At 40.0% G+C, this 26978-nt stretch overlaps 1 protein-coding gene and 1 long non-coding RNA gene across 2 annotated transcripts in view; one reads left to right on the top strand and one right to left on the bottom strand.

Moving 5' to 3' along the window:
* Nucleotides 1-14544, top strand: part of HEATR5A (HEAT repeat containing 5A) — a 115491-nt gene extending 100947 nt beyond the window's left edge. Inside the window, 6 exon segments of the mRNA XM_021099894.1 lie at nt 1146-1293; nt 2954-3226; nt 5190-5414; nt 10699-10850; nt 12553-12766; nt 13054-14544. Of these exon segments, the coding sequence (XP_020955553.1) occupies nt 1146-1293; nt 2954-3226; nt 5190-5414; nt 10699-10850; nt 12553-12766; nt 13054-13361 (1320 nt within the window). The 3' untranslated portion in view covers nt 13362-14544.
* LOC102165023 overlaps nt 1-26978 on the bottom strand; it is a 43661-nt gene that overhangs the window by 6744 nt on the left and 9939 nt on the right. The window contains exons 3-6 of the long non-coding RNA XR_001297940.2: nt 26595-26721; nt 17589-17668; nt 13034-13254; nt 3026-3258 (exon numbers count right to left, since the gene is read on the bottom strand). This is a non-coding gene — a long non-coding RNA (uncharacterized LOC102165023). The remainder of the gene's footprint in view (nt 1-3025; nt 3259-13033; nt 13255-17588; nt 17669-26594; nt 26722-26978) is intronic.

The following is a 26978-nucleotide window of genomic DNA, read 5'->3' on the forward strand; positions in this document are numbered from 1 at the left end:
GCCTCTGCTTCTGCTACTGCCAGCCAGCCACTCTATGTAGCAGCGCTTCAATCAAACTTTCTGCAGTGATGGGAAGGTTCTTTGTTGTACTGTCTTTGTCTTCCCGCTTCAGTGCTCCCTGCTCTTTCCTTCTATCTATATTTTATATCCTGTTTCACCAAGAGAGAATCTTCTTGGTTCATGTAGTCACTGTCAGTTATGTAGTATTCCTCTTGGCTGAGTTTTCCATCCAGGTCTTTTTAAGAAACAACTGCCCAGCCCATGGTTGGAGTCAGACACTAATATGAGACCCAGCTGTGACCATGGTTAGTGGATCACTGTCCAAAGTATGGCACTTCCTTTAACTGCTTTCCCAAGAGCAACTGTGTATTGGGCAGGCACCCTTAGCATCATGTATTACCACGATATTGAATTTTATATTAAATTGACTCTTGAATGTTAAAAAAAAATCGACGGTATGATTTTCTCTATGTATAGACAGTTATTTATTACCACTATCATTTATTAGGTTTAAAGTATTAATCAAGCCTTGTCTGACTTGGATTATACTTGAATAAATTTTAAACTTTTTTGTGCTTGTTTATTTGTATGTTAAAACAAGTATTATAATGATAGTTTTACTCTTATTTTCAAAGACGAAAGAAAGCCATCAGAGTAGCCAATACAAAAGAAAAGGGGAAAATGAAATGATATTTGTCCATTATATTTTATTCTTTAGAGAAATATTCCTTGTATGCTTAATACTATTATCTACTTTTAATGTCATACTTTACATTATTCTTTATTAGTACTAGAAAACCTTAATGTAGATCTGGGAAGCTACATGGCAGTTCTTTTATACTTTTAGTGACTTTTTTTTAATCTTGTTTTAGAAATTTCCTTGTTTGTTTTCCCAGTTGAGGACCTGTGTAAAAGTGATCTTTTGTCATAGTGCCGTCTCCCACAAAACTGGACAAAAACCAAGAGTTGGTTCAAAGTGGAGCAAGTGTTACATAACTTTACTGCCCTAATACCTTTATTTTTTGTTTATTTTTTGATATATTCTCTTTCTCTTAAATTTTTTCATGGCATTTAACATCGGTATTTTTTTTTTTTTAAGTGTGTAATTTTCAGTATAGTGTCACTCTAAATGTTTTCTTTGCTAGGAATTGGGAATCGAGTTGTTGAATGTACTACATCGAGTAATTCTGACCCGAGAATCACCTTCCATTCAATTGGCTTCTCTTGAAGTGGTAAGGCAGATTATCTGTGCAGCTCAAGAACATGTGAAGGAGAAAAGACGAAGTGCAGAAGGTGAATGTTAATCCATAATGCCAAATTAATCATGTGGCATCATTATTTTGTAAAGTATTGCTTATATAGCTATGTCATTCTGAGCAGCTTTCTGTACAGTACAAATGAGACATCTCTAGGTATGGCTTCACATCCTCTCACTTGCCTCTAACTTTTATACTTGTCAGTAGCTTATATACTGTCAGTAGCTAAACTATTATTCCTTGGGAAAATTAGAATTTTAACAGCTCTGGGAGGGAAAAAAAAAATCCCTTATATTGACTACTTACTTTTTTTTTTTTCTTTTGTCCTTTTTTAGGGCTGCATGCTCAGCATATGGAGGTTCCCAGGGTAGGGTCTAACTGGAGCTACAGCTGCCGGCCTACACCAGAGCCACAGCAACGCCAGATCCGAGTCACGTTTGCGACCTACACCACAGCTCACGGCAACACTGGATCCTTAACTCACTGAGCGAGGCCAGGGATTGAATCCGCAACCTCATGGTTCCTACTCAGATTCACTTCCGCTGCACCATGACAGGAACTCTTCACTATTTACTTTTAAGTATTTACCAATGTGCATGGAAAGAACTACTGACAATTTTTTAATAACAGGTTTTGCAAAGTAATTAAATTACTTGTTTACAAGCCTAATTTTGGTATTGGTGAGTTTATTATTTAAGATTACATTTGATTAGGAGGTTCCATTGTGGCTTAGTGGGTTAAGAACCCAACTAGTATGCACGAGGATGCGGATTCGATCTCTGGCCTCACTCAGTGGGTTAAGGATCTGGCATTGTCTCAAGCTGCGTAATGGGTCAAGGATGCGGCTCAGATCCAGTGTTGCCATGGCTGTGGTTTAGGCCGGCAGCTACAGTTCCAATTGGACACCTAGCCCGGGAGCTTCCATATGCCTCAGGTGTGGCTTCCCCCAAAAAAAAGAAAAAAAAGAAAAGATTACATTTAACTACATTTAACATAAAATCCAGTGTAATGGTAGATTTAAAACACAAGGACTTAACTCTCTCATCTAAAGGAAGTCCATAAGATGGCAGCTTCTTAATGATATCAGGGACCTCATTTCCTGTCTTTCTGCCCAGCCTGTACCAGTACTTAAGGCGTATATGTCAGTGCTGGAGCTCTAGCTATTAGATTCATATTTCCAGGCCGGGAATTGACCCCCGCGCCACAGCAGTAACAATTCCAGATACCCATCCTGCTGCTCCACAAGGGAATTCCCAGGTTCACATTCTTAACAGCAAGGAGTTAACCAAACAATATGTTAATGCTGAGAGGGTCACTGAGGACTTCCATTTATCCACTGCAATAAGAAGTCGAAATCAAGACAACTACTTTTACCTCCATATCTGCTTTATCTTTCAACCTTTAAGACCTAAGACTTTACTTTTTTTTCCCCCCCAATTTTTGGCTGCCCTGTGGCATATGGAATTCCCAGGCCAGGGATCAGATCTAAACCACAGTTGGTGACCTCTGCCATAGCTGCAACAATGCTGGATCCTTTAATCCACCGTGCTGGGCCAGGGATTGAACTTGTGTCCTGATGCTGCAGAGATACCACCAATCCCGTTACACCCTAGCAGGAATTCTGACTTGACCCATTTAAATGTGTTACCTAAGCAAACATGAAGCATTTATTCAACACTGTTCTTTTTGTCTTTTAGTTGATGATGGGGCTGCTGAAAAGGAAACCTTGCCAGAATTTGGAGAGGGAAAGGACACAGGAGGACTCGTACCTGGAAAATCTTTGGTCTTTGCAACACTGGAATTGTGTGTATGCATTCTAGTTAGACAGCTTCCAGAGCTAAATCCTAAATTGACAGGTAGCCCAGGAGTAAAAGGTGCAAAGCCACAGATGCTGTCAGAAGATGGAAGTAGGTTGGTTTCCGCTGCATTGGTCATCCTCTCTGAACTTCCTGCGGTGTGCTCTCCTGAAGGTGTGTTGGATTATGTGATTGCTTTTCTTGACCTGGAAGGAGAGAAATGGCTTTGATAGATAATGGAGATAATGGTTGCTAATCTTGTTCTCATTAAACAAATGCTGACCCAGAGGTCTGAGTATTGTCTTTAATCCTCTAAGATGAACATTACATTCTAGTAACTCATTTTACTAAAAGGGTGAGAGTAAATACAGAGACAGCATGTGACCCTAGATAGATGTGCTCTTTTAAGGATGAGAATACTTTAAACCGGTCAGTGGCAACTATAGGCTCTTGGGCATTTTTTGGTATACAGTAACAAATGGGCTTTCCCTGTCTCTGGATGACAGAAGTTTCTCATCACACCCAGTTCTGATAGGAATCCATACTTCTAACAAAGTGTCTAAGGCTCCATAAGGCTCTGCTGAATACATCTTCCTCCTGATTCCTTCTGTGAATCTTGAGCCCAAGAGGCTTCAGGGAGTTCCCGTTGTGGATTGGTGGTAACAAACCCACTAGTATCCATGAGGATGTGGGTTTGATCCCTGGCTCCACTCAGTGGGTTAAGGATGTGGTGCTGCCGTGAGCTGCAGTGTAGGTCAAAGAGTCAGCTTGGATCCTGCATTGCTGTGGCTGTGGTGTAGGCCAGCAGCTGAAGCTCCAATTGGACCTGTAGCCTGGGAACTTCAATATGCAAAAAAAAAAAAAAAAAAAAAAAAGCCCTGGAGGCTTCATGCTTATCCCTGCTAACAGCATCCCTTCTGTGCTATTGATGGTGTTACCTGATCAGAAGTGACCCCCATCCTTTCTTTTTTAAAATTAGCCTTCCTTTCAGATTCAACCCCAGGCCTACCTCATCTGTGAAGACTTCCCTAGAAACTCTGGCTCATACTGAGTTTTAGTTGTGTGTATGTGTGGACTCTATATGTAGATATGTAATTTTTATGTGTTATATAGAGGCACTGTATGTAATTGATTATTATGTATAGAGGATAAACACATATACAGACAATATCTTCTTTCCAGCATAATTTTGTATCCTCTATTACTTTAGCACATAATCTATACTCAGTATTCAATAGATACTCCTTAATTGCTAAGTATATTCTTACTAAATGTGTCTTGACCAACTTACATGCTGTCTTATTTTTAACATGACTTTGAAACCTGTATTTTTACACACTGCTTTATACCTTGAGGAGCAGAAAAAGTGACTAGCAGAGGATGGGGCTAAAAATGCTAAATAAGGAGTTGCCGTCGTGGCGCAGTAGAAAGGAATCCAACTAGGAACCATGAGGTTGTGGGTTCAATCCCTGGCCTTGCTCAGTGGGTTAAGGATCCGGCTGTGGTGTAGGTCGCAGACATGGCTCGGATGTGGCATTGCTGTGGCTGTATCTCCAATTTGACCCCTAGCCTGGGAACCTCCATATGCCGCTAGTGCGGCCCTAAAAAGCAAACAAAAAGAAAAAATGCTAAATGAGTTTTGTTGACTAGCCTCTGGGAAAATTGACAGTCTATTTTAGCTTCAGTTCCTTCCCTTTCATTTTAAACCAACTGACTTTTGAACTCTTTAGTGGCCATGAAACTTTAATATTCTGTACTGAGTGATTCATTATAAATTCCTTGAAACAGTATTTAATTTAATGTGAAATCCAAATAGATATAAAATTAATCCAAATGGATAGTGGTGATGGTTGCATAACATTGTGAATGTACTTGATGCCCCTGCAATGTACACTTAAAAATGGTTAAGACGGTAAGTTTTATGTTACATGTATTTTACCACACTAAAAAATAAGTAAAAATAAATTCAATGTTTTCAACTATCAAATAAAACAAATATTAAAGTTATTTGAATTATGTTAACTGTTACAATCTTCTATGAAAAGTTATCTTAAAAGCTAGAAGTCTTTGTCATTTGGTGATTTCCTTTGCAGACTTGTATGCAGACTGAAATAATGTTTTCAAAAATATCTTACAGGAAGCATCTCAATCCTTCCAACCATATTGTACCTCACCATCGGAGTCCTCAGAGAAACTGCTGTGAAGTTACCTGGGGGCCAGTTATCTTCAACAGTTGCAGCTTCCCTGCAGGCTCTGAAAGGAATATTATCTTCCCCCATGGCCCGAGCAGAAAAGAGCCGCGCCGCCTGGACTGACCTTCTCCGTAGTGCTCTAACAACAGTTCTTGACTGTTGGGATCCAGGTACTTCAGGCTCTTTGGAAACAGTTGTTCAGTTTGTTTTTAAAGAGCAAGAGGGACAGTTTTTTGAGAACAAAGATTTTTTGGGGTTTTTTTTGTCTTTTGGGAGCCAAACCCACAAAATATGGAGGTTTCCAGGCCAGGGTTCCAATCAGAGCTGTAGCAACTGGCCTGCACCACAGCCACAACAGTGCCATCTCTGAGCTGTGTCTGCAGCCTGCACCACAGCTCACGGCAATGCTGGATCCTTAACCCACTGAGCAAGGCCAGGGATCAAACCCACGTCCTCATGGACGTGTTCATTAACCACTGAGCCACATGGGAACTCCAAGAATAAGTTTTGTGATCATGTTTGGCAGTCTCATCTAGAGAAGGCCATATTCACTACATACTTGTTTAGAGGATATGTATCAGAAGATAGAAAATACCTATATTCTCATTTCAGTATCTTTAACTTAAGTGCAGTTAAATGACTGACAGCCTATATTTTGATAGTGAGTGACCTTCAAGTGTAATAGTATGTTAATTTTAAAATACAGTATCATCCCTGTCCAGCCAACAGAACTTTTTTATACACACAGTATGTTGAAAACTGCACAAAGTATGCATTTTAAGATTGATCTGGTTCATATCCTAACTCTAGCACCTACTAACTAAGTGACCAGTCAAGTTATCCAGCTTCTCTGAGCCTTAGTTTTCTCATTAATAAGATTATGTTACAGGAAACTGTTAAAGCACTAACATAATATATGAAAAGCATCTCACTTTTTTACCTGGTATATATCAATAAATGATAGTAATATGTTCAATATCCATTAAATTTCTTTCTGTTGTTGTTACAGTTTTTCAATATTATGTCATGGTGATGATAGAAAGTCTTTAGACATAAATGATTTCTGCCTTCCTCATTCTGTTTATCAGTGTCAGAAGTTTACCATATTCTACTTCATATGGTAAAAAGGTTTCAGTTGAATTCAGCCTTTATTGACCACCCACTTTGTACCCAAAGTTGAGAGTGTGGTAGAGTCTAGTGCCTATGAATTGCCATAGGGTATGATTAATGACATAGCTCCTTGAAGGCAACAGTAATGCCTCAATTATCACTGCATTTCTAGTATATTATAAAAGAGACAATTGGCAAAAAAAAATTGGAGTAGTCAGCTCTGAGTGCACCAGGCAGAGCATCACAGTAGGGTTCTCTGGACTCTCATGCCAAGGTGGAGTTTGGGGAGCAAGAGGTTTATTAAGGAACATTATCTGTGAAGGGAATAGGGAAAGCGGTGCTGGGCAAAAGATGTCAAACTGCAGTATGGGCGTCCAGCAAAGCTTAGCATATCTGCTGGGGTGGGGAGCCCTGGAGACTGCCCGTCAGTGCCTCCCATAGGATTCTGCCTCAGATACAGCTGCCACTAAGGGAGCTGACAGCTGGCTGCACTCCCCACAGCCAGGCAGCACCTTCCCCCACAAAGGGGAGCTCAAGGGTACACCTCTGTAGTTACTCAGGAGGCTTCTCAGAAGAGTCAGTTGCTTAAGGATGAGAAGGCATTCTCCATTCTGCACACAGACGTCACAGAAATGGATTCCCTTTGATGTAAGACTGGGAGACTTAAGTAGTACAGTACATTTAGGGACATCAGGTAGAGCAGTGAGCAGATGTGGGTTTGAGGGGAAAGAGTAAGAGGGTGATGAACCATGATCAGTAAAGAGATGAAGCTAGATGGTACATGGGGCCAGATTACCAGCTGGGGGAAGGTTTGGCCTGACTGGTAATTTGGACTGCATTCACTAGGCATGTTTTCTTAAAACAGGAGTAACATGATGGGATTTGTATTTCTAAAGATGCACTCTGACAGCAGTATAGAAAAGAAAACAAGACTGTTAGAAATAAGATAGTAGCAGTAAGGATAATGAGGAATGGGATAATGAAAACTAAAATGTTAAGCAAGTATTAACAGAATTTACTGATAGCTTGGTTTGGGAGTTGAAAGGGTAAGGTTCTTTGAGCATTCGTGGTACCCTTAACAGAAAGACCAAGTGAGGGTTTTCAGGGGAAAATAGTGAGTTGATTGTGAAATGCCTATAGGATAATCGAGTGGAGCAAAATAAGAAGCTGTTTGGATTTCAAGGAAGTCTGGGCTGGAGCTGGTCTTAGATGGCATGTATTTGGGAGTGCATCCTGAGGGATGGTTGATACCACCTAACTTGAGTGTATGGGACAGAATGGGAGGAGATTCCAAATACAATGTCGTAACAGAAGCCAAAGAAAAGAGAGTTTGAATGCTTAGAGAGTAGTCATCAGTGTAAACTATACCATGGAGGTGATGCTCAGTGTTGAGGTACAAATGAGGGATAAGGGGGGGAAGCATCAAGTACAGGCTCCTCTTGGAAGGAGAGAAAGCTGAAGGAAGACACAGGGTCAAGGAGTTTTTGTTTTCATTTTAAATGAAACTCAAGCATGAGTTCATGCTTATGGGGAAAAAAAGGTGTAAATAGGGTTGGAGTTGGAGGTATCAGGGAGGGAAGCAGCATCCTTTTGTTAGACAGAAAGGAAGACAGTTCCCAGCATATTTACAAGGATTAACCTCTGCCAGTGTGAGGGGAGAAAAGGAGGTTAAAGATGGAAAGTAGTAGGTCTAAGTTTTCATGTTGAGTTATGATGAGCTTGCTTCTTTCAACACACACATACAAAGATGGTTTTCTGTTGTCTATCAGAGAATGAGGTTAGGATCTAGAGGGTCTGGACTAGCTACTGAGAAAAATTAAGGAAGGAGCTGATCATGACGGGGAAAACATTTGCTACATACCAAATTGCTCCAAAACTTAGTGGCTTCAAACAACAAACATCTGTTACCTGACTGGTTTTGTGGGTCAGGAATTAGGGGGAAGCACACCTGGGTGGTTCTACCTCAAGTCTCTAGTGATGTTACTGTTGAGATGTTGGCTGGGATCACAGCTAAAGAACCCATTTTCAAGGGGGGTCATTCATGGGGTGTTAATAAGAAGCCTCAGTTTCTCGCTGGCACTTACTAGCAGGAAGCCTCTGTTTCTTAGCACACAGGCATCTCCCTGGGGCTAATGCTAAGGGAATCTTGCATCTATCCTAGGTGGAAGAGAATGGGTATAAGGGAATCTGGGCCAGGGGTAGGGGAATTTGAGAAGAAATGGGAAGAGTAACCCAGGAGAACATTACCTTACTGAGGATAAAAAGACATTTTTACTAAACAAACTAGCTGACTGCACATACTATAGTTTCAAGTTGTTGTAAATGACTAAAAATAACTTGGCTGTATGGGAAGCCTTTTGGCATCATGGTTAACAGTATTGCTATCTGGAGTCAAACTGAATGCCTTACTAACTGTGATTTGGGCAAAGGACTGTATTTGTGTTCCTCAGTCTCTAATCCATAAAATGGGGGCAATAAGGAGTTCTCTTGTGGCTCAGCGGATTAAGGATCTGGTGTTGTCACTGCTGTGGCACAGGTTCAGTCCCTGGCCCTGGAACTTCCACATGCTGTAAGTGTAGCCAAAAAAGAAAAAAGAAAAAAAAAAAAAATGGGGAAAATAAGAGCACCTACCTCACAGTGGTGCCATTGTGTGAGTTAAATATAAAGTGCTTATAATATTGCTGTCATAATTTTAAATGCTAATCATGTACCTATTTTTACTGAAAAATTTTAAAATTAGTTTTATAAGATAAATCCTACCCATCCATAATATTTTGCTTTCATTGCTGCTGTCTCTCAAGCATCAGCTCAAATATTAATCTTCTCAGATTTTTCTCTGACCACTCAATGTAGCAACTCCTGGGTTGCTTTCTGTTATCTCTTAATATATTTTTTCATATCCATAGACCTTGTAACTAGATGAAATTAAATTCTTTATTTACTTCCTGGTTATAGTATATCTTCTCTGTCAATTGTATTCTCGGTTCTAAAAAGAGTGCTAGCACATAGAAAAATGTTTCTTAAATATTTGATTGATGAATGTTATATCTAATAGAAAATTTCTTTATTGTGGCCCTCAGAGATATTTTCTGACTTTTCTGTACTGGTGAGAAATGCTATCTGTAAGAGTTCTATTGTGGCACAGTGGGTTAGGGACCCAACTCGTTTGATCCTCGGCCCGGGAACTTCCACATGCTTAGGGCACAGCCAAAAGTGAAAAAACTTTAAAAAAAATGTGGGGTTTTGTGTTTTTGTTTTTGTTTTTGTTTTTGTTTTTTTGGTCTTTCTAGGGCTGCGCCTGCAGCAAATGGAAGCTCCCAGGCTAGGGGTCAGATCAGAGCTACAGCCTCGGCCTACGCCACAGCCGCAAGCAACGTGGGATCTGAGCTGAGTCTGTGACCTACACCACAGCAATGCTGGATCCTTAACCCACTAAGCAAGGCCAGGGATCGAACCCTCGTCCTCATGGATACTAGTTAGGTTCATTAACCACTGAGCCACGATGGAAACTCCTTTTGTGTTTTTTCTTTTTTGTTTTTTTGCTTTTTAGGGCTAAACCCTTGGCATATGGAAGATGCTGGGCTAGGGGTCAAATCAGAGCTACAGCTGCTGGCCTACACCACAGCCACAGCAATGCAGGATCCTTAACCCATTGAGCGAGGCCAGGGATCGAACACACATCCTCATGTATACTAGTCAGATTCATTTCTGCTGAGCCACCACAGGAAGTCCTAAAAATTTTCTAAATTAGAAAAAAAAAAAAGGAAATGGTATATGTAGCAAACAGAGTGCTAAGGTATTTTCACTTGACACACATATTATCAAAATATGAAGACTTTAAACTTAACAAAGAAACAATTGTCCAAGCATTTGTCTCATTCCACAACAAAAACAGTAATGTAATAGCAAATCCGTATTGAGCATTATGTGTGACAGGCTATTTTGAATGCTTTATGTGGACTAACTCATTAATCCTCATAATCTTACATTTAAACTACTGTTACTCTCATTTTATGGATGAAAACACTAAAGATGGGGTTAGGTACCTAAGGTCACACAACTAGTAAATGCATATTCCTCGTAAATGTATATATATATTTACTGATGTCTTTACCTGTGAAGATTATCATGACTGGTAATTCCTGACTCTAGAATTACTTGCAATGCTTATTTAAAAACCTACAGCATTTGCCAGGATTCTTCGTCAGACAGCTTATATTGTCTGTAACTGTTAGGTTACAAAAAGAAATTGCTTCTACAAAACTAGACCAGCTTCACAGATATTTAAAACAGTAACTATGAAGTATTGGGATCTATTTCTCATAGATTAATTCTCTTTACTAGATGGAACACACCAAGAACTTGATGAAGTTAGTCTGCTTACGGCTGTCACAGTATTTATTTTGTCCACTTGTCCAGAAGTAACTACAATCTCATGCCTTCAAAAGCGTTGTATTGAGAAATTTAAGGCAACTCTTAGGATAAATGATCCTATGGTAAGTGTCTTTAGAAGACAGATGTTTGTAATAGGAACATGTTAAAGCTTTTGCAGTTTTCTTTGTGCTTTTGTTGATTCCAAAAAAAAATTGCCAGACTGAAATGTTTTATTTTTTAGGTTTGGATTAATTCCTATTCTGGGGTTCACAAAGTCAAATAATAATAGTCTTGTTCTTTGGCCCTGAGGCTAGAATGTAGTTAGCTGGAGAAAGACAAAGGAAATGTTAACCAAAAAAAACCCTAAATTTGAAGTAAGGGCATCTTAAAATTCATGTATCTCTAGAACTTTACAAGGGAACTTTTATAAGATACTTTGTAGCTTATTATAGTGGCTTTCCTTCCCAAAAAAAAGAAAGGAAAGGAAGACTCCAGCACATGCCTTCAGTATGTGATTGTAAATAATGGGACCCGTTTCAAACAATACATACAAATTAACCCCATTCCTTTATGGCTCTTTTATTTGCTACATTAATTTCCTGTCCTTTTATGTTCTACAAAATATTTGTAGCACATAATCACAAATAGACTCCTAACATTTAGGAACCAGATTTTCTCTCAGAAAAAAATAACCATTCAGGGAGTTTCTGTTGTGGCTCAGCGGGTTAGGAACCCGACTAGTCGGAGTTCCTGTCATAGCTCAGCAGCTTAAGAACCCGACTAGACTAGTATCCATGAGGACGCAGGTTTGATCCCCAGCCTTGCTTAGTGGGTTAAGGATCTGGCATTGCAGTGAGCTATGGTATAGGTCAGAGAGACAGCTCAGATCTGGCATTGCTGTGGCTGTGGTATAGGCCAACAGCTGTGGCTCTGATTCAATCCTTAGCCTGGGAACCTCCACATGCCACAAGTGCAGCCCTAAAGAGACAAAAAGAAAAGAACCCGACTAGTATCCATGAGTATGTGGGTTCGACGCTTGGCCTCACTCAGCAGGTTAAGGATCCAGCATTGCCACAAGCTGATGTGTAGGTTGCGGATGCAGCATGGATCTGGTGATGTTGTGGCTGTGGCATAGGTTTCAGCTGCAGCTCCAATTTGACTCCTAGCCTAGGAACTTCCATATGCCACAGGTGCAGCTCAAAAAAGAAAAGAGAAAATCATTCTGATATCATCACAATGAACTGAATATGAATAAAAGGGTGATTTGTATATTTGATGTATAGTCATCTCCTTTTGTTCTTCTGTCCTGTTTGTTTCCTCTAGCCTCACAGGAGCTTTATGTAGCAGTCTTAAAGTGGTGGCTTTGATAGGTGATGACACATAATTCATATGGTCCAGACATGGGTCCTTAAAACCTTCATAACATCAAATATATGTGATTTTCATCTAATACATTTTCCAATATCTCCAAAATATTTTTCAAGTTTGTGTGCTTTGTTTTGGTCTTTATTTCTTTACATTACGGAGAGAAACATGAGGGGGAAAATGGGAACTACTCAAAAGAAGAATTAACCACTCACTTGCCTTTATTGAAACCACTCCAAGCAACCACAAGCACTGTTAGCATGCAAGTGTGAAGACCTGTCAGTACATGGACTTTCAACATTAAAGATAAATTAGAAATAAATTTACGTAGGGGGAGGGGCTTTAATTTTTTTCATTTATAATTTTTAATTTTTTAGAATTTACATTAAAAGTTACATTTTAATATGAATGTAAATGTATATTTACAATTTATACTGTTTTTGTCTCTTATCTGATTAGGTACAAATCAAGACCTATCAGCTCCTGCTTTCCATTTTTCAGTATCCAAATCCCACGGTGTCCTACCCATACATTTATTCTTTAGTATCCCCTATTCTGGAAAAACTGCAGGAAATAGATAAGAGAAAACCTCAAGACACTACTGAGCTTCAGATCTTTCAAGAAGGGATAAAGGTCTTGGAGGCACTGGTAGCCATTGCTGAAGAACAGCATCGTAAGTGTCAGCACTAAATGCATACTAAATCAGAATCTGCCCAAAACCAGAAATGTAATATTACTTAAAATGTAAAACATCCAGTTAGTCACTTAATTTTATATTTTCACATTCATCACAAAAGGCAGGTGCTATTAATCCCAGGGATTGATATTTTTTAGTTATTAATTTGGGAGAGGACATTGGAAGAACTGCTTCCTTTTAAGGGGGAAAATATGTACAGATCAACTGTACAGGAACACTTACATCCCTGAAGCTGGGGCTTACCTCGTTTGTTTTCTTTCCAGGCTCTCAGCTGGTGGCCTGTCTTCTGCCTATCCTCATTTCCTTCCTTTTGGATGAGAATGCTCTAGGATCAGCAACTTCCATAATGAGAAATCTACATGACTTTGCTTTGCAAAAGCTCATGCAGATTGGGCCTCAGTATTCTTCAGTTTTTAAAAGTGTAATGGCTTCTTCTCCAGCCTTGAAAGCACGACTTGAAGCTGCTATAAAGGGCAATCAAGAAAGTGTCAAAGTCAAGATACCAACATCTAAACATACTAAGAACTCTGGAAAGAATTTAAGCATCCAATTAAAGACCAACTTCCTCTGATGTTATTTCTCTTAATAGTTAAGCACCTTAACACAATACTTGATCATTTCCTTCTCTTTGGGGGCAAAAGTGACATTTTAGACACAAGTGCACTTGGAGGTCTGTTTTTTTGTTTTAACTTAAATAACTTACTTTGAAAAGTCAACAGCAAACCTAGCATTTTTTTGTGTGGGTTTTTTGTGTTTCTTTTTCTTATAATAAAATCACAGAGCTCTGTCAGAATTCTTGGCAGGAATTTCAGTAAGCTGTTAAAGAAGTGAATTTGGAAAACAAACCACTGCTTTAAAAACAAAATTTATTTCTTCTAATCGTCCATACACACATAGTAGTATGACAGCTATAGATTTGACTCTGGTATAAATTATACTGTATCCCAATTGCTAATTTAAAATTCTGCCTCATTCAATGATTGTATTAAACGCTCTTGGATTTCGCAAACAATATAAATGATTGGAATGCTATTTAGGAACCTTGGTTTAGAATTATCTAATATATAATAGTACAAATTAATTACAGCCCTACAGTATGATGATAAGATATGGTGTCTGTAAATATGATGGTTTTTCACCATCTATTGGTTTTATTTGTATTGAGTTTGGGAAATTGGAATTTTACTCAAATAGAATAGGGCATTTCCACTTTAGTTTCTCACATAGATTTTCTTTTACCTCTGTTTCTAACAGTTTTCTTCATTTTCATTTGTGGCAAGCATTCATACCAATGAGTTTAATATAAATTCATATCTATATTTAAATTAACTGGGTTTATATGTATGTCAAATTTAGTATAACAAATTTAGATCATCAATGAATACAAGTATGCTTTTTTAACATGAAACATATTTTAATATAGAAAAAAATCTAATGATGAAGTCGTATTGGTTGAGAAAAACTTTTTAACTGTTGGTGATCATTGACTCTCCTTCCACTTCAGTATTATACTATGTGAATCCTGCACTGTGCAAAAACAAAGCATTTCCCTGTTAAAAATTAAAACCCGAAGTGCGAGGGGCTCATTCAGAATTGAGAGACACTTGGAGTCAAGCAAGAGCAATGTGATATACTCTATTTTATTATGTTTTTATATAGATACTCATAAATTGTTCAGAAATGAAAAAATTTGACACATTCTAACACTACAATCAATTTTTCTAATTTACATAAATAAAACTAATTTTATCATTCTTGTATTTGAAATTATTTTACCCACAAATATGAGTCTCACATATTCCAGAAAATCAACTCTATGGAGCAAATATCTTTTCTGAAACTCAGCCTTTTTTTCATAGAGGAGCCCTTTCTTTGAAACATTCTTTGCAGTGGTTTGCATTCTTTGTCATCCTAATTGTCTCTATGAATTTGACTGTATACTTCCTACTGTTTCCTTCACCTAAATGCCTTTCTCTCCCTTGTTCTATCTGGCAGTCCTAATTTAAATAGCACTTCTCCTTGATAACTGCTTGAAACTTCTTACCCTCCTTTCAAACCAGGCAAAGATGCTGCTTTACCTGCGTTCCTGCAGTACTTTATGTAATCTTCTATGCACTGAGCATCACGTTGCATTTTAGTATCTCCGTTTTAGACTGTGCTGCTTTAAAAGGACAAATTTTATCTTCTTTAACTGCCTGTATGGAATCAACTAGACACTTACTTAAAAACTGTTGAACTGTTAAACTGATTTGAGCTCAGAAACTTATCCTTTTGCCAGGGTAAATGCTGGACTGGGATAATCTTAGGATATAATTTATTAGTTTGATTTTTTGTTTCTTTTGTATTGTTTCATATTTTGTTTCATTTAGTTTGTTCTTAAACATTAAGATTTCTACTCATCATTCAGTAACCTAGTATCCTGAATTGTTTCGATTAAAGGTGCTATGTGAGTGTCAACTATTATGAAAAAACACAACGTCCAATGTCATGAAATTGGGGACTCTGAATTAGGCACTATGCTATAGCCTTTGTGTGATGAACTATCTGTTTAATATAACAGTGATTTAGTGAATATATCCTTACTGATAAAGGAATATATCCATTACAGAACACAAATACAATTCCAGATTCTGTACATTCAAAGGAGCTAGGTTCCTTTAATTGCCTTTTTCTTTGGTTAGGACTCCTGCACTATTCTCTTTGGGCGTTAGGAAATGATGACTCTATAGGCTGCTTGGGGACAATTCCAATTACTTGATAGTCATTCTTGGTACATGCCTACATCATTCTTCAAATAGTTTTTTTTGTTTGGTTTTTTTTTTTTTTTTTTTTTTTTTTTTTTGGTCTTTTTGTCCTTTTGGGGCCACACCTGCGGCATATGGAGGTTCCCAAGATAGGGGTCTAATCAGAGCTATTGCCGCCGGTCTACTCCAGAGCCACAGCAACACCAGATCCGAGCCACGTCTGCGCCTACACCACAGCCCACAGCAATACTGGATCCTTAACCCACCGAGCAAGGACAAGGATCGAACCCACAACCTCATGGTTTCTAGTTGGGTTTGCTTCCACTGTGCCATGACAGGAACTCCCAAATATTTTTTAAAAATACTTTTTTTAAAAAAAGGTTTCTAACCTTTTTTTGGGCCACATCTGTGGCATATGAAAGTTCCCAGGTCAGGGATTGAATCCATGCCACTGCAGTGACCTGAGCTACTGCAATGACAATGCTGGATCCTTAACCCACTGCACCAAAAGGGAACTGCAAGGTTCTAATTATTTAAAAAAAAAAATAAGTGGTCACTGCTGACAATGAAAAACATGGATGCATATACCACATGTATCAGCAGTAACAGACTGCTTTATAAAATAAAATACTCCAAGAAAGAACAAAATAAGTGAGATATTTTAAAAGCAAATTATAGTATGCCAGAGATAGAGCAAAAGCAGTTTTTTGCTGTTAGTGGCATACTTAGTGTTACTGGAGGTAGTGCAAGTGGCTTCAGGAAAAGTATACAGCCAAAACCGAGGCTCTCTGCTGAACAACGAGGTCTATAAGCCCCCAAATCTCTCTGTTCAGTTACTTTTTCTGATCTTAACAAAGCTTTGGGCCCTATCATGTATAATCAAATGTTAAAGGAGTGCTCACCACTACCTGAATTGTCAGGGTGACTTGTCTTCTCATACCTCTTTCTCCCTAATAGTATCAAGTACTAGAAACACATCTTCTGGGCCTTTGTTTCAACATAAAAGATTTGTAAAAATAATTTTCTGAATTATGGGAAGGTTTCTGTTTCAGCTGGCACAGACGTATTGTGAGCCAATTATCAGATGAGAATGGTTAGACCGTGTACTTCCTAGTTCCCATTCAGCTATATTGTGACTGTCATTCGCTATGGTTTTCATTGCAAATGCTTTCTCTTTTCCCTAATAAGGTGAACTTTTACAGTATTTTCTACAATATGAAGATGTTTCTTTAGTTGTTTGTATTCTTAATGTAGTACTAGAACTTCCAGAAATTACCCTAGAGTCTACCTAGACCATTTAGAACAGTTCATTCTATTTTAAAAGGCTGAGGGTTTCCATGTTCCTCCTTGAAAACCTGTCTAGCCTAATGTATCTCATTATGTATAGGGTCTCAAAATCATCTTTTCTATAATTACTTAAAAGTGCCTACTTGTCAGTGGTTTCTTAGATACGACACCTAAAACACAAGGAACAAAAAGTAGATAAGCTGAACCTCATCAATATTAAGAACTTTTTTGCTTGAAAGGACACCATCAAGCATTTGAAAAGAAACCCACAGAATGAGAGGAAGATTCTGCAAATCCTTCCTACCTACCTACCTACCTACCTATCTATCTATCTATCTATCTATCTATCTATCTATCTATCTATCCAAATAGAGAATAGCCAGCATATGTAAAGGACTCTTACAACTTAACAATGAAAAGACAACTCAATTTTTTATTTTTGTCTTTTTGCCATTTCTTGGGCCGCTCCCTCGGCATATGGAGATTCCCAGGCTAGGGGTCTAATTGGAGCCGTAGCCACCAGCCTACACCAGAGCCACAGCAACGCGGGATCTGAGCCGCGTCTGCAACCTACACCACAGCTCACGGCACGCCGGATCGTTAACCCACTGAGCAAGGGCAGGGATTGAACCTGCAACCTCATGGTTCCTAGTCGGATTGGTTAACCACTGCGCCACTACGGGAACTCTAAGACAACTCAATTTTAAAATGGCCAAAGAATTTAAAGACATTTCTCCAAAAACGATAAACAAATGGCCAATACTCACATGAAAAGATGCTCAATCTCCTTAGTCATGAGGGAAGTATAAAACCACGATGAGATGCCACCTCACTTCCACTAGGATGGCTGTGATCAAAAAGAATAATAAATGTTGGGGAGGATGTGTAGCAATTAAAACCATCTTATGTTGCTGATGAGAATTTGATTAGTGCACCTGCTTTGGAAAACAGTTTGGTATTTTCTCAAAAAGCTGAACATAATTATGATGCGATCCAGCAATTCCACTCCGGGTATGAAAGAACTGAAACTATTCCTGCAAAAACATGTATATGAATATTCATAGCAGAATTATTGATAATAACCAAAAAGTGGGGATAACCAAAATGTCCATCAACTGATGAAAATATAAACAAAATTGGTATATGCAGTGGAATATCATTCAGCCATAAAAAGAAATGGCGTACTGATACATGTTACAATTTGGATGAACCCAAACAGATGTTGTCTTAACCTCGAGTACCTCAGAATGTGACCTTGTTTGAATATAGGTCATTGGAAATGTAAACAGTTAAGATGAAGTCATATTAGAGTAGGGTGGGGCCTTAATCCAATCTCAGTGTCCTTATAAGAAGAAGAGCATGCCATAGAAAGACACAGAGACACACTCTACATAGACATGGAAGGAAGATGGACATGTGGAAATGGAGGCAGAGGAGTTATGTTCCACAGCTGAGAAATATCTGGTGAAAGAAGTACCGATCCTCTCCTAGAAACTTTAGAGGGAGCGTGGCCTGTCAACCTTGATTTGGGGTTTTAGTCTTCAGAACTGTATGAGAGAATAAGTTTCTGTTGTTTAAAATGAGTTTGTGGTACTGTGTAAGAGCAACCCTAGAAAACTTACACAGGTTTATAGCTCAAGTTTTTAAAAAGGAGTTAGTTACAAAGAAGAGACCAGGCTATACTCAGAGTAACTGCTCAATATATATATAAAGTGGAACATAGTTTACTTTGATGGAAGGAAAAGATACTAGGAACAGTGCCTGCCTTGTAAAGGTCAATGTAATATAGACTGTAAATCTTTTTTTTTTTTTTTTTTCTGTTTGGGGCTGTGATTGCAGCATGTGGATGCTCCCAGGCCAGGGATCAAACCTGCACCACAGCAGCGACCCAAGCCATTGCAGCGACAATGCCAGATCCTTAACCCATTGCGCCACAAGGGAATTCCTATAAATTACTGATTAAAAAGTCAGCAGACTAATATGTCTTTTTAGTTGTCTTAATAATGCTATTTCAGTTCCCAAAACAGCAGAGTCTATGCTGCTTTTCTCTTTTGCCTACTGACTGGTATGGTGGTGGATCCAACTTTGTGATCATAGGAAAACCACCTTACCATCTGGGTTTTCACTCTTCTCATTTACAAAATGTTCTTCCTCCTTCATATTTTAATGAGAAGCAAATGACAGAGTGCATTTGAAAACACTTGAAATGCCAGCTATAATGCATTTATTCTTTCAATACCATGATTGTAGCCATCTACCTAAATTAAGCCTTACTCAGAAGTTCCCTTTGTGGTGCAGTGGGTTAAGGATCTGGTGTTACCTAAGCTGTGGCGAGTGCAGTCGTGGAACTTTCAGGGGGACAGGTGCAGACAAAAAATAATTGATTAAGCCTCACTCAAAAGTCTTAATTAAAATTACCTCATGGAGTTCCCATCGTGGCACAGCGGAAATGGATCCAACTAGGAACCATGAGGTTACAGGTTCAATCCCTGGCCTTCCTCAGTGGGTTAAGGATCCGGCATTGCTTTGAGCTGTGGTATAGGTCCCAGATGTGGCTCAGATCTGTGGTATAGGTCCCAGATGTGGCTCAGATCACAGCTGTGGCTGTGGTGTAGGCCAGCAGCTGTAGCTCCAACTGGACCCTAGCCTGGGAACCTCCATATGCCCTGGGTGCAGCCATTAAAAAAAAAAAGAAAAAAAAAAAATTACCTGTAGTTCCCATCATGGCTCAGCAGAAACGAATCTGACTAGCATCCATGAGGACACAGGTTTGATCCCTGGTCTCGCTCAGTGGCTTAAGGACCTTGCATTGCTCTGGCTGTGGTGTAGGCCAACAGCCATAGCTCCAATTCAACCCCAAGCCCCTGGTAACCTCCATATGCCACCGGTGTGACCCTAAAAAGACATAATAATAATAAAATTACCTGAAGGCCATGTTTACCAAACATACCTCATCATACAATGCATCTGAGGATAATATTTGATAATATCCAGTTCCTCAGGGCTCACCCTAGAACCACTAAATTAGAATTTTCAGAGAAGGGGCCCAAGACACTTACTTTTAGCTAGGGAACATGTGGCATAGAGGATCTCACAAACATGAGAAAGTCCTCCTTGTCAATATCTGCTTAAATATACTGTGCCTGGAAGCAACAGGAAAGCTTGTTGAAGAAAACAAGTGCCCTCCCACCTCCAATTTCCAGAAAATAAGGACATGCTAAAAACAAACAACATCAAAAATCAGTAATGGGGATATGTAAAGTATAAAATAAATGTCCATGTGTCTATACTGATACAAATTATTGAATAAATAAATGGTAGAAAATAGACAAATCTCCCATGTAGAAGAATTCCAAATAATTTATGTGAAATTTAACTTCCTACCCCTTAAGTGTGGGTTCCACATAGTAATTAACTTTCCAAAAAAGGGAAGGAGAAAAGAATAACTTGTCATTGAAGAAAACTTCAAACACTACCTCAGCCAGGTGATCAAGAATAACATCAACAATGAAGTCATGTTGACAGTATGTACCCTTGCTATGATGTGCAGAATGGCACTTTAGGATTTCCCTGGTAGCCTAGCAGTTAAGGATCCAGCATTGTCACTGCTGTGGCACTGGTTCAATCCCTGGCCTAGGAACTTTCACATGCTATGGGCACAACCAAAAAAATAAAAAAGAAGAAGAAGGCACTTTACCTCTGTGGTCTTATTTCCAAAACCCATAACCCCATTTCTAATTATGATAAAAATATAAGACAAACCCATATTGAAGAGTATTCCATGAAACACTTGGCCAGTACTTCCCAAAACCATTGAGGTCATCAAAAAGCTAAAAAGTCTGAAAAATTATCACAACTAAGAAGAACCTAAGGAGACATTATGACAAAATATAATGTATTCTAGACAGGATCCTGGAACAAAAGTGGGACATTAAGTAAAAACTAAGGAAATCTTAATAACATATGAAACTTAGTTAATAATAAAGCATCAATATTAGTTCACTAGTTGAAATGCACCATATGAACAACATATGTTAATAACAGGCAACTGGGTGTATAGTATATGGCAACTCTATCTTTACAACTTTTCTGTAAATCTAAAACTGTTCTTGGAGTTCCCATCGTGGCTCAGAGGTTAACAAATCCGACGAGGAACCATGAGGTTGCGGGTTTGATTCCCTGGCCTTGCTCAGTGGGTTAAGGCTCTGGCATTGCTGTGAGCTGTGGTGTAGGTTGCAGACTCGGCTCAGTTCCCACCTGGCTGTGGCTCTGGCGTAGGCCAGCACCTACAGCTCCGATTAGACCTGGGAACCTCCATATGCCACAGGAGCAGCCCTAGAAAAGACTAAATAAATAAATAAATAAAACTGTTCTAAATCTTAGATATTATTTGAAAATAAAGAGAAAATCTGGAGTTCCTGTCGTGGCTTATTGGTTAACAAACCCAACTAGTAACCAAGATGTTGCGGATTCAATCTCTGGCTTCCCTCAGTGTGTTAAAGATCTGGCATCGCTGTGAGCTGTAGCAGACTCGGCTGGGATCCTGCATTGCTGTGACTGTGGTGTAGACCGGCAGCTACAGCTCTGATTGGACCTCTAGCCTGGGAACCTCCATATGCCGCGGGTGTGGCCCTAAAAAGACCAAAAAAAAAAAAAAAAAAAAAAAAAAAAAGAAAGAAAAAATCTGATTCAGAATGTCTGGGGTATGGTCCAATAATTCTCATTTTTAACCAACACTGTCATCTTGCGTCTTGCTACTGATGGTGTCACAAGTCCATTTTTTGAGAGGCACTACCCTAAGGTCAGCTCCCAGTGTGGCCTTCAGTTGAAAGCGGAGTGGCTGTGAGGCCACATGACCTCCGCCTGCAGCAAATTTGCTGACTAATGCTATAACAGCTATTTACAAAGTAGGTCAGCTCTGCCTCTGTTCACCTGTGTTCTTAAGGATTAGTCAGAAGAACAGGTACCTCTGTCTCTGCTCACCAGCAGGAAAAGGTGTGGTGGAACAGAAAAGTAGGCACCTAGTTTCCATTTTGAGAGTAACACCCATCTTAATGAGTGTCAAAACACCTTAGTCACTTCCATTTTGTTTATGCTGCTCCCTTTTAACGTACTACTTCCTTGGGCTCCATCCCAGAAAAAAGAAATCAAGTGCCAAGCACCATCCCACAAAATGAATTGCTAAAGAGGGCCACATAAATAATGTTGTTCCTGGACCCTTGTTTCCAATACTCACTTCTCTAGTCCTAATTGTCAGCCAGTCAGATTCCTAATGCTTTCTCGGTTCCCTCATAAAGAAGACACCCTTGACTCCTGCAGGTGAAAAGACTATAGCATTGAATGGCATACAGCAGTGTTTAGATAAGTGATTGTAAAGATCTAGGGATAACAGACTAATGATCCCTAGTAATCTACGCAACTTTATTAAAAACTCAGTTTACAGGGGGAGAAAACTGGTAGGAAAAACAGGGCAGATCTCAGACCTAGAAGGACAAATACTGCTGGGAGTTAGATTCTTTCGAAGTCCGTGGAAAACCGATAAACATGAATGTCAGGTGATACAGTTTTCATACATAGTCATTGCCACACTCTTTCCCTGAAGACAGGGAAATAATTCATCCTTCTCTTTGGTGTTTACTCCCTGTGTCCCCTGCTGCAATGTTGCTCAGCCAACCTGTACACACAGGTCTGTATATCTTTGCACAATCTTTCTGTTTTCTTAACCACTTCTTTTATTGCTCACTAAATTCCGCCCCCTTCACTCACTGTTCTGTTCAGAGTCCAGGGGTAGAGACCTGATTTCACTATTGATTCATGAAGACCTTGAGTGAGATCACTGCTAATTAGGAATGATCGTTTCTGTGAAAAGCCACTTCCCCTGAACTCAAAAAACAACCGCAACAGACACTGAAGCACCTAAAATGTGCAATGCACTGTGGGACTTTAAGGAACTACCAGCATAGAATTAGCACTGAACTCCACTGCCAATGGACCTGGATTCTAATTCCAGATCTGCCCCTGACTAATTCTGTCAGCATGGGCAAGTCAGCCTCCTGAGCCTCAGTTTCTTCTCTGCAAAACAGCTGAGCATAGTGGGACCCACTATCCCAGTTTCCCTAGGAGTCCCAGCTTCAGCACTCAAGTTGTGTTCCACTAAACTGGTCAGTACCAGGTGAGCCAGGACAGTTAGTTCCCATCTTGGACAGACTATCTGAGATCCTTTCTGGTTCAAATACTTGTGGGTCTAAACCTCAGATGCTTTTCAAGGCATGTTGTCTATGACCTTCCGAGGGTGTGAACAGAGTCACAGAGAGGCAGGGTGGTGGCTACACGCAAAGAACTTGGAAGGCTTCGTGCCTCCTGATCTGTGACTCACAGGCGATGCTGCAGGGCACCATTCCTGACATCTCAGGGGAAGAGATCAGCTGAGGATGGTACACTCAGGCAGGAGACATTCTTGGGTTTCCCAGTGGGAAAGAAATTCAAAAACAAGGGACTAACGAGAGGAGTTTGTAGCAAATGTTAAAGCTGCCAGCATTCTGGCAAGTGAGCCAATGACCTTTTTAAGCTACATGTACAACTGACTACTTCTTGGCCACCATCCCAATGAAGGCTCCTTTCCCAGTTTAGACTATATTCAAAACTGGCCTGGCAGCAAGGCTTTTAGCATCCTCAATGTAGCAGTCTTACTCCAGCAGGAGATCATATGAAATCAACTTTCTAATAAAGGCTTAAAATATTTTTTTTTAAATATTTTTAAAGCCCAAAACAAAAATAAACAAAAACTGAATGACTGCAAGTGCTGCTGTTGACAACTGAATCTGCTGTCCTATTTTTATGACTTTCAAAAAAGGATCCTAGCCTAACCTGAATCAAGAAGGAATACAGCTGAATTCGAGGTCTTGAGTGGATTTACCACACTGCAAAGGACTACAGAGGTTGCCAGCTGGCCCTGAGCTGACTTTGAAAAGAGATGCAGCTTGCTGCAGACCCATATTTAATTTAGAAGCAAACTTCATAATCACCTGGCACATTTTTCTGTGTGCCTGATTTCAGCTTTGTGCTTAAAATCAACTATTTCAATATCACCCCAATGAATAAATTTGGCCTAATTTTCTTCTTAGTCCTTCTTCTTAAACAGCTGGATCCATAACACAAGCCCCAAATAATTATTGAGTGATGATAGAGCGAATGTACGTGGAGAAAGTCAAAAGAGCTGGATTAAGGAACTAAAAAACAAATCGAGGAGTTTCTTTAACTTAGCAAATTAAGGTAACAGTTATGTAAAGCCTCTTACCTACCCTGAATAGGGGATTGGCATTTGCACCCAGTGTTCTAGGCCGAAGTATTCTAGACTGCAGCCTGTGGTATTCCTGCTACAACCAAAAAAACTTAGTACTCGAGGCTCTAGTTCCAAAGAATATAAAATGCAGTGAGGTAGATCTACATTTTCTCTCCCAAATGGAGACACATTCTTCAGCATGTCTCCAGATTTTCCATGAAAAATTAAGCATTTTGTGCTTTTCTTTTGCAAGTCAGTGATTTAGCCTGTTTGGTCTGAAAATCTTGCTATAAAGTCCTGTTTTTTTTTTTTTTTTTTTTTTTTTTTTTTTGTCTTTTGTCTTTTGTTGTTGTTGTTGTTGTTGCTATTTCTTGGGCCGCTCCGCGGCATATGGAGGTTCCAGGCTAGGGTTGAATCGGAGCTGTAGCCACCGGCCTACGCCAGAGCCACAGCAACGCAGGATCCGAGCCGCGTCTGCAACCTACACCACAGCTCACGGCAACGCCGGATCGTTAACCCACTGAGCAAGGGCAGGGACCGAACCCGCAACCTCATGGTTCCTAGTCGGATTCGTTAACCACTGCGCCACGACGGGAACTCCTAAAGTCCTGTTTTATCTGGCAGACTGAAAACATGTCCCACAGCCTTTGGAAGTTGCAGCAATTAGTCAACACAATGGTGACTAAAAAAAAAAAAAAAAAAAAAAAAAAAAAAACAGAAAAGAAGAAGAGAGGATTTCTTCTTCCCAAAGACCTCAATCTATTTTTTTTTTTTTTTTTGGTCTTTTTAGGGCCAAATCCACAGCATATGGAGGTTCCCAGACTAGGGGTCCAATAAGAGCTGCAGCTGCCGGCCTACACCACAGCCACAGCCACACCAGATACGAGCCACATCTGGGAACTACACCACAGCTCACAGCAATATCGGATCCTTAACCCACTGAGCAAGGCCAGGGATTGAACATGAATCCTCATGGATCTTAGTCGTGTTTGTTAACACGACTAAGCCACTACAGGAACTCCCTCAACCTGTCTAAGAAATTAAGCCTTGTAAGTATCCCTGGGAATAGCCGTATATTGAGAACAAGAAAGGAATGGCTCCTTCTCTAGAAGTTCCTTCTGGTCCTAAGATGCAGACTGTCTGAATTTTTATTATAAAAGAGTACATTTAATAGTTTATCTTGGCCTTCCAGCCCCAGACCCAGATGATGGTGATGCCCAAGAATTGGACTGCCAATTATAAACTCCTTTTTTTTTTTTTCTTTTTGGCCATGGCCACGGCACAGTGTGGAAGTTCCCCAGCCAGGGATGGAATCTGAGCCACAGCAGTGACAATACTGGGTTCTTACCCTGCTGAGCCACAGTGAAACCCCAATAAACATTTTTTTTTTGTCTTTTTGCCTTTTCTGGGCTGCTCCTGTGGCATATGGAGGCTCTCAGGCTAGGGGTCCAATCGGAGCTGCAGCCGCCAGCCTACGCCAGAGCCACAGCAACGCGGGATCCAAGTCGTGTCTGCAACCTACACCCACAGCTCATGGTAATGCTGGATCCTTAACCCACTGAGCAAGGCCAGGGATTGAACCCACAACCTCATGGTTCCTACTTGGATTTGTGAACCACTGAGCCATGACAGGAACTCCTCTAATAAACTTTTTAAGGAAGAAGTGATGGTGGACAACAAGGAATTCAACATGCCAAAGCCCCCAGAGCTGGCGGGAAAGAATGTCCCTAGCCCTTTTGTTGTAGGGAAGCAAAACCTGTCACCCCAAAATGTCCCTCTGGCAGGCAGATTATTTCAAGCTGAAAACAATCAAGGCTCAGAAGACTTAAGAAGAAACTTTGACCTTCCCCCTCACTGCCTAGAAGAATAGAGGAGCTATTCCAGCAAAGAGCTCTCACTATGGATGACTATAGTATGAACTAGGTGTGGTAGGCAAAAGAAACCTAGCAAAGTCTGTTAAAATCCCTCTCTGCCCCACTGTCTCTACAGGGCCCAGCAAACATGTATCTAGCAAACATTTGCTTGTCCATCTCCATGTGAATTGCCTTCTTCCCCTTTGAAAGTCCCAAGCCACTGCTCCCAACATCCTCTTTTGCCTTTAGCTGAAGATGGTATTTAAGGTGAAGGTTTCGGCCATTTTGATGAATTACAGTTTTCCTGGGTCTCCCCCATGTATACATGTTATTACGCTTTTCTTTGATTTTCTCTTGTTAATCTGTCTTATGCCAATTTATCGACCAGCCAGAAGAAATGGAAGGGTAGAGGAAAATCTCTTCCTTCCTGATGTCATGAAAGCCATGTAGTCTCTCAAGCTGTAAAAAGAGAGGGACAGTTTGCCCAGACACATTTCTACGGGTACCTTACCTACAGGGTAGCCAGCATCCCCCATGATTTCCCGCCCTTTGCCCCTGGAATCATGCCTGCCACCCTTACCACAACTATCCTGAGACTGGCAGGCCAGCAGAAAGAGCAGGTAGCCTTCAAGACTTACCTGAGGGAAGCCAACAGAGACTCCTATAGATAGACTGCCAGGTCAGTAACAGTTCAGAGGCAGATACAGTAGGTCATCAATTTGGTGAGCCAACTCAGATTGGAGGGACTGTTTGTGTTGAATAAATCTATAGTCAGAAAAAAAACTTTTTTCAATACTTATGTTAATTTATTTGTTTAAACCTTTACAATTACAAACCTAGAAAAAGTTATGACTTCTGTGGCCTTATTTCACACATTTATTTATACCATAAAATTACTGGGAGTTCCCGTGGTGGCTCAGTGGTTAACGAATCCAATTAGGAACCATGAGGTTGCAGGTTCGATCCCTGGCCTCGCTCAGTGGGTTAAGGATCCAGCGTTGCCGTGAGCTGTGGGGTAGGTC

This window comes from Sus scrofa, chromosome 7, assembly GCF_000003025.6.
Source record: "Sus scrofa isolate TJ Tabasco breed Duroc chromosome 7, Sscrofa11.1, whole genome shotgun sequence".
Taxonomy (NCBI): Eukaryota; Metazoa; Chordata; class Mammalia; order Artiodactyla; family Suidae; genus Sus; species Sus scrofa.